The sequence below is a fragment of the Erinaceus europaeus genome, chromosome 15, assembly GCF_950295315.1.
Source record: "Erinaceus europaeus chromosome 15, mEriEur2.1, whole genome shotgun sequence".
NCBI lineage: Eukaryota > Metazoa > Chordata > Mammalia > Eulipotyphla > Erinaceidae > Erinaceus > Erinaceus europaeus.
Window position 1 is genome coordinate 26,801,907 of NC_080176.1, and position 15,851 is coordinate 26,817,757.

Genomic DNA, 15,851 nt, shown 5'->3' on the forward strand with positions numbered 1-15,851 from the left:
TTTCCTTTTGTCCTCTTCTCTCTCTGGGTCCTGATGCAATTAGGGCTCAGAACCCTCCAGTTATTTCCCCTAACACTTCACCCCTTCTGGGATTATTATTGATCTGTTTTTTTATTGTGATCCTGTAGATTGAATGCACTCTTATGCCTTAGCTATATGACTGACCACCTCCCCAGTTCAGTATCTCATTGTTATTATTTTAAAATATATTTGTGTGTTTTGTTTTAGAGAGATATATATAGAGAGATATTAGAGCCCTACGCAACTCTGGCTTATGGTGATACACTGGAATGAACCTGGGACTTTGGAGCCTGAGGCATGAAAGTATTTTTTTTAAAACTATTTAAATTAATTTAGATAGAGACAGAGAAGTTGAAAGGGAAAGGGGAAGACAGAGAAGGACAGAGATAGAGAGACATCTGCAGCACCACCTCACTGCTTGTGAAGTTTCCTGTCTGCAGGCTCGAACCTGGATCTTTACACCAGTCCTTGCACTTTGCTTCATGTGCGCTTTACCAGCTGCGCTACTCCCCAGCCCCCCAGGTGGGGTTTATTTTTAATGTATTTTTGAAGATGTATTTCAGGGGGAGGCGGGCTGGATGGTGGCACCCCTGGTAGAGTGTACATGTTACTATCACAAGGACCAGGGTTCAAGCCTTCTATGCCCACCTGCAGGGGAGAAACTTCATGAGATGTGGAGCAGGGCTGCAGGTCTCCCCCTCCCCCTCCATCCTCTCTCTCTCTTCCCTCCCCTGAGGTGGACTGAGCTCTAGGAGTATCTCCAGGGTCTCAGTGCTCACTAGAGGGACAGAAAGCTGCATGGGGAGGCCAGTGGGAGAACCAGGCACCCCTCTCCCCATGGATCCCCACATCAGGGACCCCCAAGATGTATGCTGCAGGAGAGACCCTCTGTGTGTCAGGGAGGGTTCAGGGGCCAAGCTAGAGTTGGCCCTGATGGTATTCAGGGCGCCCCACCCTGCCTGGTAAGATTTGGATTAAGCCAACAGCGTTCCTGCTCCCAATTCTGTTTTAAAACCCTTAAAAGCCCTGCTTGCTCTTTGGTTCCTGGTACCCCAAGTCCCGCCTTCCCTGTGGCTGCCCCCACCTCGCAAGACTTTCATTCATCAGTCCTGAGTGTTTCCAGCGGCAGGAAGCCCCCCCTTTCCCTGGGTTTAATTAATGACTCCTCCATCACTCCCCCACACCCCCTTTTCCCCCCTGATCTCTCCATTTCTGGCTTATCTAACTTGTTTGGACTTCAAAGAGAGGCTTCTTCAGAGGAAATCTCATGAAGGTTTTTATCAAGTGGAACAACCTTCTTCTCTTTGTGTTGGGGCCCCGCCTCAGTACATGCCCCCCTTTCCTCTGAGTTCAGCAAAATGTGAAAACACGAGAGAGACAGAGACAGAGACAGAGAGGTTTGTGGCAGCAACCCAGGACCCAGGACCCCAGGCTCGAAAGTCTTGAACTCAAGTCAAATTCAATCCACTGAACCATCTCCCCAGCCATGATTTATTATTGTTATTTTTTGCCTCCAAGGTTATTGCTTGGGCTCAGTGCTGGTGCTACGAATCCACTGCTCCTGACAGACATTTTTTCCTTTTTTTTTTTTGTTTAATAGGATAGAGAGAGGGAGAGACAGCTTGTGATGCAGCCCCTCTGTAGGTGGGGAGCTGGGGGTTTGAACAGGGATTCTTGCACTTTGTACTATGTGGGCTTAGCCCAGTATGCTACCACCAACATCCCACCCCCATGATTTTTTTTGTTTTCTGTATTTTTTATTTATTTACTCCCTTTTGTTGCCCTTGTTGTTTTATTGTTGTAGTTATTATTGTTGTTGTTATTGATGTCATCATTGTTGGATAGGACAGAGAGAAATGGAGAGAGGAGGGGAAGACAGAGAGGGGGAGAGAAAGATAGACACCTGCAGACCTGCTTCACCGCCTGTGAAGCAACCCCCCCTGCATGTGGAGAGCTGGGGGCCTCGAACCAGGATTCTTACGCCCGTCCTGTACTTCGTGCCACCTGCGCTTAACCCGATGCGCTACCGCCCAACTCCTGTTTGTTTTTTTAAAGACTTTTTTTAATGTTTTGAAATATTTATTTATTGGGTTGGGGAGACAGCCCAATGGTTCTGCAAAAGACTTCCCTGCCTGAGGCACCAAAGGTCCCATGTTCAATCCCCAGCACCACCATCAGCCAGAACTGAGCAGGGCTCTGGTGTGCTTGTCTTTCTCTCTCTCATTAAAATAAATAAAATGTAGAAAAATCCATAGACTTCAAATTAAAATATATATTTATTTATTTATTGGATAGAGATAGCCAGAAATTGAGGGAAGTGAGAGATAGAGAAGGACAGAGACAGAGAGACACCTGCAGCCCTGCTTCACTACTTGCAAAGTGTCTTCCCTGCAGGTGGGGACCAGGGGCTTGAACCCAGGTCCTTGCACACTGTGACATGTGCACTCAAACCAGGTGCGCCACCGCCCAGCTATTAGACCTCAAATTTTGAATTGGATTGGACATTAAATTAGGGAAGAAAAGTATTTATTTATTTTGGATAGAGATGGAGAATGAGAGGCAAGGGGGAGATAGAGGCAGACACTCATGCCTGCTTCACCTCTTACAAAGCACCCCCCTTCTGCAGGTGGGGACCAGGTGCTTGAACTCCGAGTCCTTGTGTGCTATAATGTGTGCACTCAACTGGGTGAACCACCACCCAGCCGCCTCATTTTTTTTAATTAATTCATGACCTTTTTATTATTTAAGAGAGGGAAGAGAGAAGGAGGGAAAAAAAACTCCAGAGAATCACTCTGACATGTGGCGATGCTGAGGACTGAACCTGGGCCCTCAAGCTTCAGGTGACCCACCACTTCCCAAGCTGCTTCCCTTTATTTTATTTATTTTAATTATTGGATAGAGACAAAAAAATTGAGTGGAGGGCGGAGGGTAGATAGCATAATGGCTATGCAAAGACTCTCATGTCTGAGACTCCAACGTCCCAGGTTCAATCCCCTGCATCACCATAAGCCAGAACTGAACAGTGTTCTGGTAAAAAGAAAAAAAAAAAAAAAAAAGAAAGAAAGAAAAGAAAAATTGAGTGGAAAGGGGGAGATAGAGAGGGAGAGAGACACCTACAGCCCTGCTCATGAGGCTTTCTCCCTGTAGGTAGGGACCAGGGGCTTGAACCTGGGTCCTTGTGCACTGTAATGTGTGCGCTTAACCAGGTGCACCACCGCCTCCCCCTACCCCAGCACTTTATTTTGGAGTGGAGGGCGTAGGGCAGCAGGCTCCACAAAGATGGATCTGGGAGCAGCAGCTGCTGGAGAGCCCAGTGCGGGAGCCCCTCGCTCCCCTGAACTTTGGAGGGGAGACGGCAGGGCCCTGGGGGAGGGGAAGCCTCTGTTTCCCATTAGCAGGAAGAATTCTCCCGCCAGAAGGTCGGTGTTGCCTTCACTCCCTGGCCCCTCCTCTGCTGACCTCAGCAGAAGCAGCTCTGCTTTCTGTCTGCCCTGGAGGGTGCTGAACCCCCTGTCCTTATCAAAAAGGTGGGGGACAGGGCTGCAGGGCTGTGGGGTGCCTGCTTCCCTGGCAGAGAGGGGAGGCTCTGTCTTCTTCCAGCCAGAGAAACCTGATTCCCCCTTTCGTTGGCAAATCCAGCCTCTCCACTCCTCCTCAGAGAAAAAATGGGGTGAGGACCCCAGCTGTTGTTAGTGCAGAGTCCTGGAGATCCCCCCCCATAGGTCTGTTTTCTATTTGAGTGAGGCCCCAAGGTCACACAATTGGCAAAGGTCACTGAGGAAGCCAGGTCACCGCCTTCCAGCCTATGTCCCAACCCCCAAGTCAGGTCCATAGGGACAGTGGCTTAGGGTGAATGGGGGTAGTGAGTGGGGGGGGGGGGTCACAATTTTCAGATCAGAAGAGCAGCCCCAGTGTGTGGCTGAGCAGAGGCGGGTAACTCAAGTTCAGAAACCTTCTAAGATTACCTGAGTGAATGCACACATTACCATATGCAAAGACCCAGGTTCAATTACCCACTCTCCAATCCCCACCCTCAGGGAGGAAGCTTCATGACCAGTGAAAGCACTGCAGGTCTCTTTCTCTCTCTTTCTCCCCTTTCTCTCTAAATTTCTTTGTCCTACCAAATTAAATAAAGTGATTTAAATAAATAAAATTAGGTCATAGGCTCAGAAGTGGTTGAAACCATAAAGTAATACTAGTTCCTTCAACATATCTTTTTTTTTCTTTTTTATAAAAATGAAACGTTAACAAAACCATAGGGTAAGAGGGGTACAACTCCACACAGTTCCCACCACCAGAACTCCATATCCCATGCCCTCCCCTGATAGCTTTCCTATTCTTTAGCCCTCTGGGAGTATGGACCCAAGGTCATTGTGGGATGCAGAAGGTGGAAGGTCTGGCTTCTGTAATTGCTTCCCCCAATATATCTTTTTTTAAAGATGTTATTATTTTTTTTTGAGAAATTCAGATTTATAGTTATCAGTAACATCTTCCAACATTTATTTATTTATTTATTTATTTATTGCCTCCAGGGTTATTGCTAGGGCTCAGTGCCTGCACTATGAATCCACTGCTCCTGGAGACCATTTTTTCCCCTTTTGTTGCCCTTGTTATTTATCGTTATTGATATTATTGCTGTCGTTGGATAGAGAGAAATTGAGGGAGGACAGGAAGACAGAGAGAGGGAGAGAAAGATAGACATTTGCAGACCTGCTTCACCGCTTATGAAGCGACTCCCCTATAGGTGGGGAGCTGGGGCTTGAACCAGGATCCTTATGCTGGTCCTTGCGCAGGTCCTTGCCCTTTGCGCTCATGCCATGCTTAACCTGCTGCACTACCACCCAGCCCCCAAAATGTTATTTTTACCTCTGTCTTATGGTGGTGCAGGGGATTGAACCTGGGACTTTGGAGCTCAGGCATGAGTGTCTCTTTGCAAAACCATTATGCTACCTACCCCTGCCTCCTCCAATATAGTCTTCAGCGCAGTTCTACTGAAGGTTTATTAAAAAACTGACAAACAAACAAACTGAATTGGGGCCAGCAAAATAGTTCCCAGGGACAGTGGGCTGCTCAGGCATGTGTGTGACCCAGGCTTGAGGTCCCGCCCCCACTGCGCTGAGGAAAGCTTGAGTGCTGTGGTCTCTCTCACTCATTCTTTCTTTCTCCTCACCCTCCCCCCTCCTGCTCCCTTCTCCCCCCTCCTCTTCTTGAGTCAGCTTGTACTTGAGCTGAACAGGACGATTTCTATTCACTGCAGTGGGTGTTCTGTTTTTGTTTTTTCATTTTTTATTTGTGATTAATAGTGGGTTATAAGATTACAGTGCATAGAGCCACACCTCACCTGCAGTGCAGACTTTTAGAAATTGTTTTAACTTTAATTCTAACAATTTTAATAAATTGTTAGAAGACAAAAGGAAAAAAGGGGGGGCGGGTGGTGGCTCACCTTGAGCGCACGTATTGCAATGTGCAAGGACCCAGGTTCAAACCTGGGGGAAGATACATTTCTTTTCTGGATTGATTATTTATTTATTTACTACTTTTTTTGTAACCAGACTCCTGCTTGGCTGTGACTTACGGTGCTGGGGACTGAACCTGGTACCTCTGTGCCTCAGGCAGGAAAGTCGTTGCTGTGCTGTTTCCTTGACCTGTGTCTCTTTATGTGTCCCCAGCTACATGGGGCCCTGACTTCCTGCTGTTTGTGGGAGGCACAGAAGGCCACTCCAACACCTCAGAGAGTGTCCCCTGCCTCCCATTCAGTGCTGACCACTTAGAAGTCTCTGAGCTCAAGTTCAAGGTGCTGGAGTGAATGCATCGCCCTGGATATTAGAGAGTCCCAAAGTTTCTGGAATTGTCCTAAAGTTTTTGGTCCCCAGGACCCCAAGGGGGATGCTGTGAGGGTTACCTGCCACCCTCTCTGGTCCCCCTAGCTGGGGAAGACAGTCTAAGGCACCACTAGAATGAATTGAAAAAGAAAAGGAAGGAAGGAAGGAAAGAAGGAAGGGAGAGAGAGAAAGAAAGAAAGAAATTAAAAAGAACCAAATAAGCAACCCTTAAATTCTTCTGCCCTTACTGTGATGCCTGCAGCAGGGTGGAATTTCTTTCTCTCTGAGATCTCACTAGTCAGGAGAAGGGGGGAGCTGGGCCCCTCACACATTCCTGGGGAGGGGAATGACCTCATCATTCACTGGGCGTTGGCCTAGTGCCCAAGGTTAAACATTTTTTGGGGGAGGCATGGAAAATCCCGATAACCTGAATTCTCCAGATCTTCCAGGCCTTGGGAAAGGGGTGAGAGAGGAAGGAGGTGGTCCTGGGTCCAAGTCACATTTCCCATGGTGGTGGTGGGGTAACTGACCCATCCACCCCTGAGTCTTGGGTGAGACTCCAGATTTGGAAAAGTGAGGGTTCATTCAAAGCCCCAGGTGTCCTTTGAGGGGAAAAGTGGATATTGAAGGCAGTGGAAAGAGGGGGTGTGGGGCCAGGCAGTGGTGCACCTAGTTGAGCGCACACATTATAATGCAGAAGGACCCAGGTTCAATCCCCTGGTTCCTACCCACAAGGGGGAAGCTCTACGAGTCGTGAAGCAGGGCTGCAGGTGTCTCTCTGTCTCTTTCTCTCTATCTTCCCCTCTCCTCTCTGTTTCTCTCTGTCTCTATCTAGTAACAAATAAAAAATATATTTTAAAAGAATTTTTTAAAATATTTTTTAAAAAGAGGGGTGGTCCAGGAGGTGGCCTAGTGGATAAAGCATTGGATTCTCAAGTATGAGATCCAAAGTTCAATTCCTGGCAGCACATGTACCAGAGTGATATCTGGTTCTTTCTCTCTTTCTTCCTATCTTTCTTATTAATAAATAAATAAAATCTTTTAAAAAAAGAAAGAGAAGATGATATCGTGGGGGACTGTATTGGAGAACAGATATGAGCTCTGTCTATGCGGGCATGTTTGTTCATTTAGTCATTTCTTAGGAGAAAGAAGCAGAGCACCCCTCTGGCACATATTATGCTGGGGATTGAACTCAGGACCTCATACTTGAGAATCCTGTGCTATATCCACTGTGCCACCTTCCGGGCTGTAAACAAGGGGGTGGGCACCAGGCCAGGAGGCTCTCAGGGACAAAGAAAAGGACTCCACCTTGGGATCAGGGTGCAGCCTGGACTCCAGGTTGCCCCTGCCCCCCTGAGCAGAGACAATGCTGTGAGACTCCTGTCTCCTTCACCCCAAACTAGCTGGGGGCCAGGCAGGGGGCAGGTCCTGTGTGTGCTCTGGGGACAAGGCTATTCCATCTTTAGAAGGTGGTGAGGCGTAACCACCACCCTCTCCTCAACACATAGATGAGCCCTGATTTGGGGGCCCACTTCTCACCCCGGATCCTGTGCTCCACTCACTCCCAGCTACTTCCCCCACCCCCAGCAGAGACAGCAGGTAAGGTAGAGGCTGAAAGGGCGAGAAGGTTCTGGAGATGCCTGAGCAGGTGCTGGTATGGTGCAAAGCTAAAGGCTCTGCCTTTCAGGTTTGATGTTTTTCTTTCAATCCTTTTTATTATTATTATTATTTTAAATAAAAAAAATCCCTTTTCACTACCCCCAAGTCTTTCTTATTCATTTATTTTGCTTCCAGGGTTATTGCTGGAGCTCGGTGCCTGGCCATTTTTTCCATTTTATTGTTGTTGCTACTGTTGTTGCATAGGACAGAGAGAAATGGAGAGAGGAGGGGAAGACAGAGAGGGCTTATGAAGCGCCCTCTCCCCCCCGCAGGTGGGGAGCCAGGGGCTTGAACTGGGATCCTTATGCCGGTCCTTGCGCTTTGTGCCATGTGCGCTTAACCCAGAGGTTACTGCCCCACCGCAAGTCTTACTTATTTTAATGAGATAAATATATAGAGAGTGACAGAAAAAGACTAGAGCCCTGCTCAGCTCTGGCTGATGGTGGTGATGGGGACTGAACCTGGGACTCCAGAACTTTAGGCAGGAGACTCCTTTTGCAGAACCATGATGCTGTCTGCCAGCCCAATGTTTTCTTATTTTAAGTGCTTAAAAATATTATTTATTATTGGATAGAGACAAGAGAAACTGAGAGGGGGAGGGGTGATAGACAGGGAGAGAGACAGAGAGACCTGCAGCCCTGCATCACCACTCATGAAGCTTTCCCCCTGCAGGTGGGGCTTGCTGGGGGCCAGCCCCAGCAGGATATTAGGGTATCCTTAAAGATGAGGGGCTTCAGCAAGAATGAGATGAGAGACACGTCAACTGCTTCAGGAGTAAGAGAGAGGCACCTCTGCCGTGCTCAGGCAGAACTTTATTTTTATAGTCTCATAAGGCTTTGATTATTAAAATAAAAATCACCAAGGCTTTGGTCACTAATACATAAATCACCAAGGCTTTGACTATTAAAACAAAAATCACCAAGTAAGAACAGCACAGGTAGGGAACACCTCCTGCTTTCTGGAACATTTACATTCCAGGGGCACCTTCCTCCCTAGAGATCACATCACAGTTTCTGTGTTTTTTGTTATTCTTGTACCTGTGTGCTAGGCAGGTGTCCTATTGATTAAGATGAATATTCTGCCTATATGTTTATGCCATCCTTTTGCCTTATGCATCAGAAGCTGTGGTTCGTAGAAAGTTCAAGCTTGTTATGTTTCTAGGGGCCTTAAACAAATTGAGCAGGCCATTTTTCATAAAATCTGTTCCACTGTTTGATCAAGGAGTTTTGTTTGTTCCTTACTGAGAAGGCACCAAGGTGATGCTGACCTGGCCATAAAGTTAAGCTCTCTAGCTGGAATCCATCTTGTGTGTGTGCTCACTGTGTGACCTAGGTTCTCATGTACTATTCCTGCATAAGGAAGTGGGAGCATAGTGGTGGGTGGTAGATTAAAAGGCCCATTGTATCTAGGCAGGTACCATAACTTTCCATTAATTAGTTATGCTATGTAAGGTGGCCCCTCCACTGTGGGAACCACCAATCTTTCTCTATATTTTAGTGGGAATACTAAAGGAAGTGATGTAGATAAAAGGAGAAACATTTCTTCCTCTTGGAGTCTCCTAAAAAATTCCGCATTATTGGTATTGCTTGTTCCATTATGATCAGTCCTACAGAGTGCAGTGCAGGTTTTGTCATTACTTTTGTTATTGGTCAGACTCTGAGCCTGGCCATAGGTAAAGATTATTAAAACCACACAGAGCTTAATCCCAAGGCTTATGCATGGCAAAAGGTAAAATGGTTTCAGTTTGGCCTGGAGAGTCCAGCTGTGCTAAACTTCCTGTGAAGCTAGTACTGTGTCAAGCAGCTTGCATCTCGGCACCTGCGCCAGGGACTGGGGGCTTGAACCTGGGGTCCTAGCTCACTGTAATGTGAGTGCTTAATCAGGTTCGACACCACCAGGCCCTGCTTTTTTTTCTTTTTTCCAAGAGAGGTGGGGGTGGGGAGATGTCAAGATCAGAGCACCACCCTAGGACATGCAGCTCTGGGATTGAGCCAGGAGCCTTAGCCATGCAATTCCTGTGCTCCAAAGATGAGCTATTTCCCTTCTTCTTCTCCTTCTTCCCCTTCTTCTTCTTCTTCTTCTTCTTCTTCTTCTTCTTCTTCTTCTCTCTCTCTCTCTCTTTTCCAGTAAATAATCCTTGAGCTTTTCACTCCTGGCACCACCATCACAATTTACAGGGCAATACACCTGATGTAACAAAAAGAAGAAAGGGCCTGTGAAATAGCTCATTGAACAGTGCACTGCTTTCAGCCCAACCCCCACCGCACTGGAGGAAGCTCTGTTGCTATGGTCTTAAGGAAGAGAAGGGGAGAGGGCATGCTTAGATAGCACAACGGTTATGCAAAGAGATTCTCATGCCGAGGCTCTGAAGTCTCAGGTTCAGTCCTCTGCACCACAATAAGCCAGAGCTGTGCAGTGCTCTGGTGTTTCTCTCTGTCTCTCTCTCTCTCTGGATCTCTCTCAAAAATAAAATAAATAAAATACTTAAAAAAAAAAAGATGAAGAGCAGGGGAAATAGCATAATGGCTCTGTCAAGAGGTTTTTGTGTCTGAGATTCCAAAAGTCCCAGGTTTAGTCCCCTGCACCCCCATAATCCAGAGCTGAGCAGGGATCTGGTAAAAATAAATAAATAGTTAAATTAAATTTAAAGAGGAAGCTGCAACAGATAAAAGAACTCAGGGGGAGTCGGGCAGTAGTGCAGTGGGTTAAACTCAGGTGGTGCAAAGCACAAGGACCAGAGTAAGGATCCTGGTTCAAGACCCTGGCTCCCCACCTGCAGGGAAGTCACTTCACAGGCAGTGAAGCAGGTCTGCAGGTGTCTATCTTTCTCTCCCCCTCTCTGTCTTCCCCTTCTCTCTCCATTTCTCTCTGTCTATTCAACAGTGATGACATCAATAACAACAACAATAATAACTCTAATGACAATAAAAAGCAAGGGCAACAAAAGGGAAAATAAATAAATATAAAAAATTAAAAAATAAAAGAACTCAGGAATGCATATCTAATTTACACTGCACTACATCCATCAGTAGCTGTGCTTTTTTTTTTTTTAATATTTATTCCCCTTTGTTGCCCTTGTTGTTTTGCTTTTTTTTATTTTTAAATCTATTTAGGGGGCTGTACGGTAGTGCAGTGGGTTAAGCACATGTAGTGTGAAGCACAAGGATCCCAGTTCGAGCCCCCAACTCCCCACCTGCCAGGGGCTCACTGTGCAAGTGGTGAAGCAGGTCTGCAGATGTCTATCTTTCTCTCCCCCTCTCTGTCTTGCCTTCCTCTCTCCATTTCTCTCTGTCCTGTCCAACAACAATGGAAAAAAGATGGCCTCTAGGAGCAGTGGATTCCTAGTGTGGGCACCGAGTCCCCCCAGCAATAACCCTGGAGGCAAAAAAAAAAAAGCAAGCTATTTTATTTTTTACTTATTATTGAGATCTAGAGAGGGACATTGAAAGAGAGAAAGAACCAAACGAGAGGATCAGTCTGGCACATGTGCTGCCAAGGATTGAACTTGGGACCTGATGCTGAAGAGTCCAACACTCTGTCCACTGGGCCACCTCCCTAGCCACCAATCACTGCAATTTTTGCAAATTACCGCTCTGACTGTCCTGAGCTGAGAGGTTTCTAGGCTGCAGTGATGCTCCTGGCTCCTCACCTGCTGAGGACAGGCAGTCCAGAGCCTCCTGTGTTTCCCACCCAAACACCCGCATCCTGTGTTCCATTCATTGGTCCACCACCACCACCATGGCCTCCTCTAATCTGTATCCATCACTTCCAAGTGCCTTCTGTTTGCATATTTTATTTTATTTGTTGGATAGAGACAGAGAGAAGTTGAGAAGGAAGGGGCAGACAGGGAGACAGACAGACAGACAGACACCTGCAGCCTTGCTCCACTGCTTGGTAAAGCTGCCCCCCTGCAGGTGGGGACGGGAGTTCCAACCCCAGTCCTTGCAAATGGTAGTGTGTGTGTTCAGCCAGGTGCACCCCCACCTGGCCCATTTGCCATACCTTTCAAAAGCAATCTCTCAAATTCTTCTGTGTCTTTTTACTTTTATTGTCACTTAAAAATATATTTTAGTCCTTTTAATGAGAGAGATACAGAGAGCGTGAGACTAGGGCCCTGCTCAGCTCTGGCTGATGGTGGTGCTGGGAATTGAACTTGGGACCTCAGAGCCTCAGGCAGGAGAGTCTCTTTGCATTACCAATATGCAGTCTCCCCAGCTACATTACCCCCCTTCTGTTGTTATTGTTATTATTGTTGTTGTTGGATAGGACAGGGAAAAATGGAGAGAGGAGGAAAGAAAGATGCAGACCCCTGCAGACCTGCTTGTGAAGTGACTCTCCTGCAGTTGGGGCACGGGGGCTCTAACTGGGATCCTTGCCTTTTACACTTGATTTAGGGGGACGTCAGCTTTTCAGAATCCTCTCTGGAAAACGGCTCTTCCCAGGGAGGTAGCCCAGTGGGTAAAGCGCTGGACTCTCAGGCATGAGGTCCCCAGTCTGATTCCTGGCATCTCATGTTTCAGAGTGGTGCTCTGCTTCTCTCACCAATCAATCAATCAGTCCATTTTAAAGCAAGAGCTCTCTTAGTTCCCAGATTGAGCACAGCTCTTTGCACAAAGCTAAGTCACAAAGCTTGAGCCCCTGGAACTTTTGGTTTCACTTTGGGGGGGTCAGAGGGGGTCTCATATCACCTCCCACATCATCTCCCTTTCTCAAAAACACTCTTCCCCCTCCCCTTTTTTTTCTTCCTTAACCAAAGCCCTGCTCAGCTCTGGCTTGTGGTGGGTGGAGGATTGAACCTGGGACTTGGGAGCCTCAGGTATGAGAGCCTCTTTGCATAACTATTATTATTGACTCCCCTACCAAAAAACGCCCTCTTGAGCGCTCCCCGGAGGTTTCAGAGCTCCTGCCACCGAGGCCCCGCACCCAGCGCCCCTCACTTGCCCTTTGGTCCCTCGTGTCCCCCTAGGGCTGGGCCTGACCTGCTGAGCCTCAGTTTCCACCCCGAGAAACAGGAAGACCACCCCCCCCCCGCCCACTGCAGAGGGCTGGGTGGGGGCCGAGCCTGGCCGGCAGGAGTCGCAGGAAACGCAGGGCGCCGAGGGTTAAGGCGGAGCCCCCGCCCCCGCGCAGAGCCCACCTCCCCAATTGCTCGGCTGGGCCCGGCTCCTCCTGCGGCCGAGGTGCGGGCGGCATGGAGCTGGCGCTGCTGCTGCCCTGGGCGTGCGGCTGCCTGTGCGGCTCGGCGCTAGCCACCGGCTTCCTCTACCCGCTGCCCGCGCTGCCCCGCGCCTTCCCCGAGCCCGCAGCCGCCCCTGGCAGCTACGGCGGCCGCCGGTGAGTGGGAGGGGGGCGGTGTACCGGGAGGTGAGGGGGGGCCGGGGGTGACCAAAGTGGCCTACGGGGCTGTGGACGGGTGGTGGACCAGGGTGGGGTTACGGGGTGGTGGGGCAGGCGTAAGGGGGGGACTTCAGGGGTGACCAAAGTGGGGGTAGGGGGCGGTTGGCGCTGGGGGCAAGGAGCGTCGGGGGCGGGTAGAACTGGGGGCGCAGGGCTGTGGGAGATGGGGGGGAGAATCGTGGGCCACCAAGGTGGGAGTACATGGCGGCGGGGGCTGGGAACAAGGGGCCTGGGGATGCGGGAGGTGAAGATCGGGTGGGGGGGGCAACAGGGTTGGGGGCTCAAGGAAGTGGGGACAAGAGGCGTTGAGGTACTGGGAGTGGGGACCGACCGAGTTGGAGGTTCAGGGCCAAGGAAGCTTGGGACAAGGGGCCTGAGGGAGCGCGGAGGACTGGGGTGAAGTGGGGGTGACCGAATTGGGGGTGCAGGGCCTTGAGAGTTGGTTATAGGGCCATGAGGGGGTCCTGAGACTCCAAGGTCTGAGGGTGCAGGGGAGGGGTGGCCGGGGACCTGGAACCCTCTGGAGTTGAGGCGTGGAAGCATGGAGACTGGGAACTGGGGGGCCGGGGCGCCGAGGCAGGGACTGGGGTGCGGGGCCCAGGCTGGTGGGGGTCCTGGCCACGTCCCCCACACACATAGTGGCTCGGGGTTCCAGGCCCTCAGCTTTGTGCTGGAGCGCTGGTGGCTCCCGCTGGCCGAGGCAGCCCCCCTTTCCTGCGGACCCCACCCCTGGGACCCTGGATGTCGGGCGGTAGAGGGTGTGGGCGGGGCCAGAAAACCACGGGCGTGGCCACATCGAGATGGGCGTGGGTCGTATGGGCTGTGGGCGGGGCCAGGTGGTCGTGGGCGGGGCCGGAGGAGGCAACACCCCCCAACCCCCCGCAGGTGGAGCGGGAACCGGGTCCCGTGTGCCGGGCCTGATTAGTCGGCAGGTGGCGCTGCTCACCCCCGAGGTTTGCTTCCCCCCCAAAAAAACAAGCAAGCAGGCAAGATGGGGAACTCCCCACATGCAGCTCGCTGGCACTCCCCAGCCCCCATGAACTCCAAAGGCTACAGGAGCGCCTCCCTACCTCCCAGGCTGAAGCCTCATTCTCCTGCCTTTCATGGGGAAACTGAGACCCAGAGGAAGACCCCAAGTTGGTGGCATTCCAGAATATGACCCCCAGTCTTCTTTCTCATAATTAGGGGTGGGGTGGGGAGCAGTGAACGGCCTACACCAGGCCTGAAACTTCTGGACATTGTTGCGTGGTAGCTTCTCCCCCGTCCTGCCTGCGAATACTTTCCCAGGGACTTTTATTCGTTTTTATTCTCCCAACAACGTATGAGAATGGTCTCAAAAAACACCTTATTTATTTATTGCAATCTGTCACTGGACAATTATCTTCCAGTGGTGGCCAGGGGGCAGAGGGAAGACACCTTTGTCCCCTGCACCTGGCTGGTGTGCTTTCTAGGAGCTTATTGCATTGGTCATGATACAGTTTAGAAAGGGGAAAGAAAAGAGAAAAGAAAGAAAGAAAGAAAGAAAGAAAGAAAGAAAGAAAGAAAGAAAGAAAGAAAGAGCAGCTTCAGCAGCGTGGAGCCTGGGTATTGAGGAAGTTAGGTCCAGTTCATGGAGGCAGCAAGTGTTTGGGGCAAGGCCCTGCACTTTGCAGGGTGGAACCTGGACTCATAGCCTCAGGCAAGGAAGTCTTTTGCAGAACCACTCTAACTTCTGGCTCTAGTACCTCAATCTCGCCTAACCCTGGAAATGATTCTTTTCATATTTAAACAAAAAAAACCCTTTTAAATATATTTGTTTATTTATTATTGGATAGAGACAGAGAGAGACACCTGCAGCCCTGCTTCACTAATCCTGAAGCTACCCCCTAACAGGTGGGGACCAGGGTCTTTGCACTTAACCAGATGCACCACTGCCTGCCCCACCCCCCAAATCTTTAGGGTGTATATTTTTGAAAATGTGCTGAATCAGGGACTGACCCAGTGCCTGCTCCTTTTTTTTTTTTTTTTTTTTGCCTCCAGGGTTATGGCTGGGGCGGCTGCACTAGGAATCCACTGTGTTACTGGAGACTATTTTTTTTCCCTTTTGTTGCCCTTGTTGTTCATCATTGTTATTATTGTTGTTGTTATTGCTGTCATTGTTGTTGGATAGGACAGAGAGAAATCGAGAGAGGAGGGGAAGACAGAGAGAAAGAAAGATACCTGCCTACCTGCTTCACCGCTTGTGAAGGGACCCCACTGCAAATGGGGAGCCAGGGGCTTGAACTGGGATTCTTATACCAGTCTGTGTGCTGGTCCGTGTGCCACACACCATGTGCACTTAACCTGCTGTGCTAATGCCCAGCCCCCCAGGGCCTTCTCCTTATAGGGCTTTGCCTCCACCTCCTGGAGCCTGCTGGGCCCCCAGATCTATTTTCAAAGCGCTTCCCCCCTTTTTTCTTCTTTTTCTTCTTTTTCCCTTGTTTTGAAGGATCAATGCATAATTCTGCTAGATGATATTAAGTCTCTCACCACAGGAGTGAGACCACTTTGGATTCCCTTCAGTCTCCCCCACCCTACCCCACTTTGGGATGCATTTGGAAGAAGTTCCTTTCATTTTTTTTTTTTTTTTTAGTCAGGATGTTTAAGCATTGTCCGACCTCCTTGTGAAACATAAAACTTCATGTGAAAAAGGAAGAGGGGGGAGGAGAGGGAGGAGGAGGGGAGGCAAGTCTGGATTTGCCGCGGCCTTTCCCATCAAGGGGCTTCTGGGAAGTGACTGAGGAAGCCGATGAGAGGGCTGGTGTGAGGGCTATGTCACCCACAGGCTCGGGACTCCATGGGAACAGAGGGTGGCTGGCACACTGCGAGTGTGTGCCCTGAATGTGCCCCACAGACCATAGTGCTCTCCTGCCTGTTGCCCTCCTGGTGACCTGGGGCCCCAGCCTCCTGGAATTTTGTGCTGGAAATGAGGGG

At 49.6% G+C, this 15,851-nt stretch overlaps 1 protein-coding gene across 2 annotated transcripts in view; it reads left to right on the forward strand.

The window, feature by feature from the left end:
* Positions 1–12,563: 12,563 nt before the first annotated feature.
* Positions 12,564–15,851, forward strand: part of COL26A1 (collagen type XXVI alpha 1 chain) — a 34,894-nt gene continuing 31,606 nt past the window's right edge. The window contains exon 1 of one of the 2 annotated variants that reach the window (XM_060173458.1): positions 12,564–12,836. In XM_060173458.1, the coding sequence (XP_060029441.1) occupies positions 12,694–12,836 (143 nt within the window). In that variant the 5' untranslated portion in view covers positions 12,564–12,693. The remainder of the gene's footprint in view (positions 12,837–15,851) is intronic. The other variant, XM_060173457.1, reaches the window with a different exon arrangement.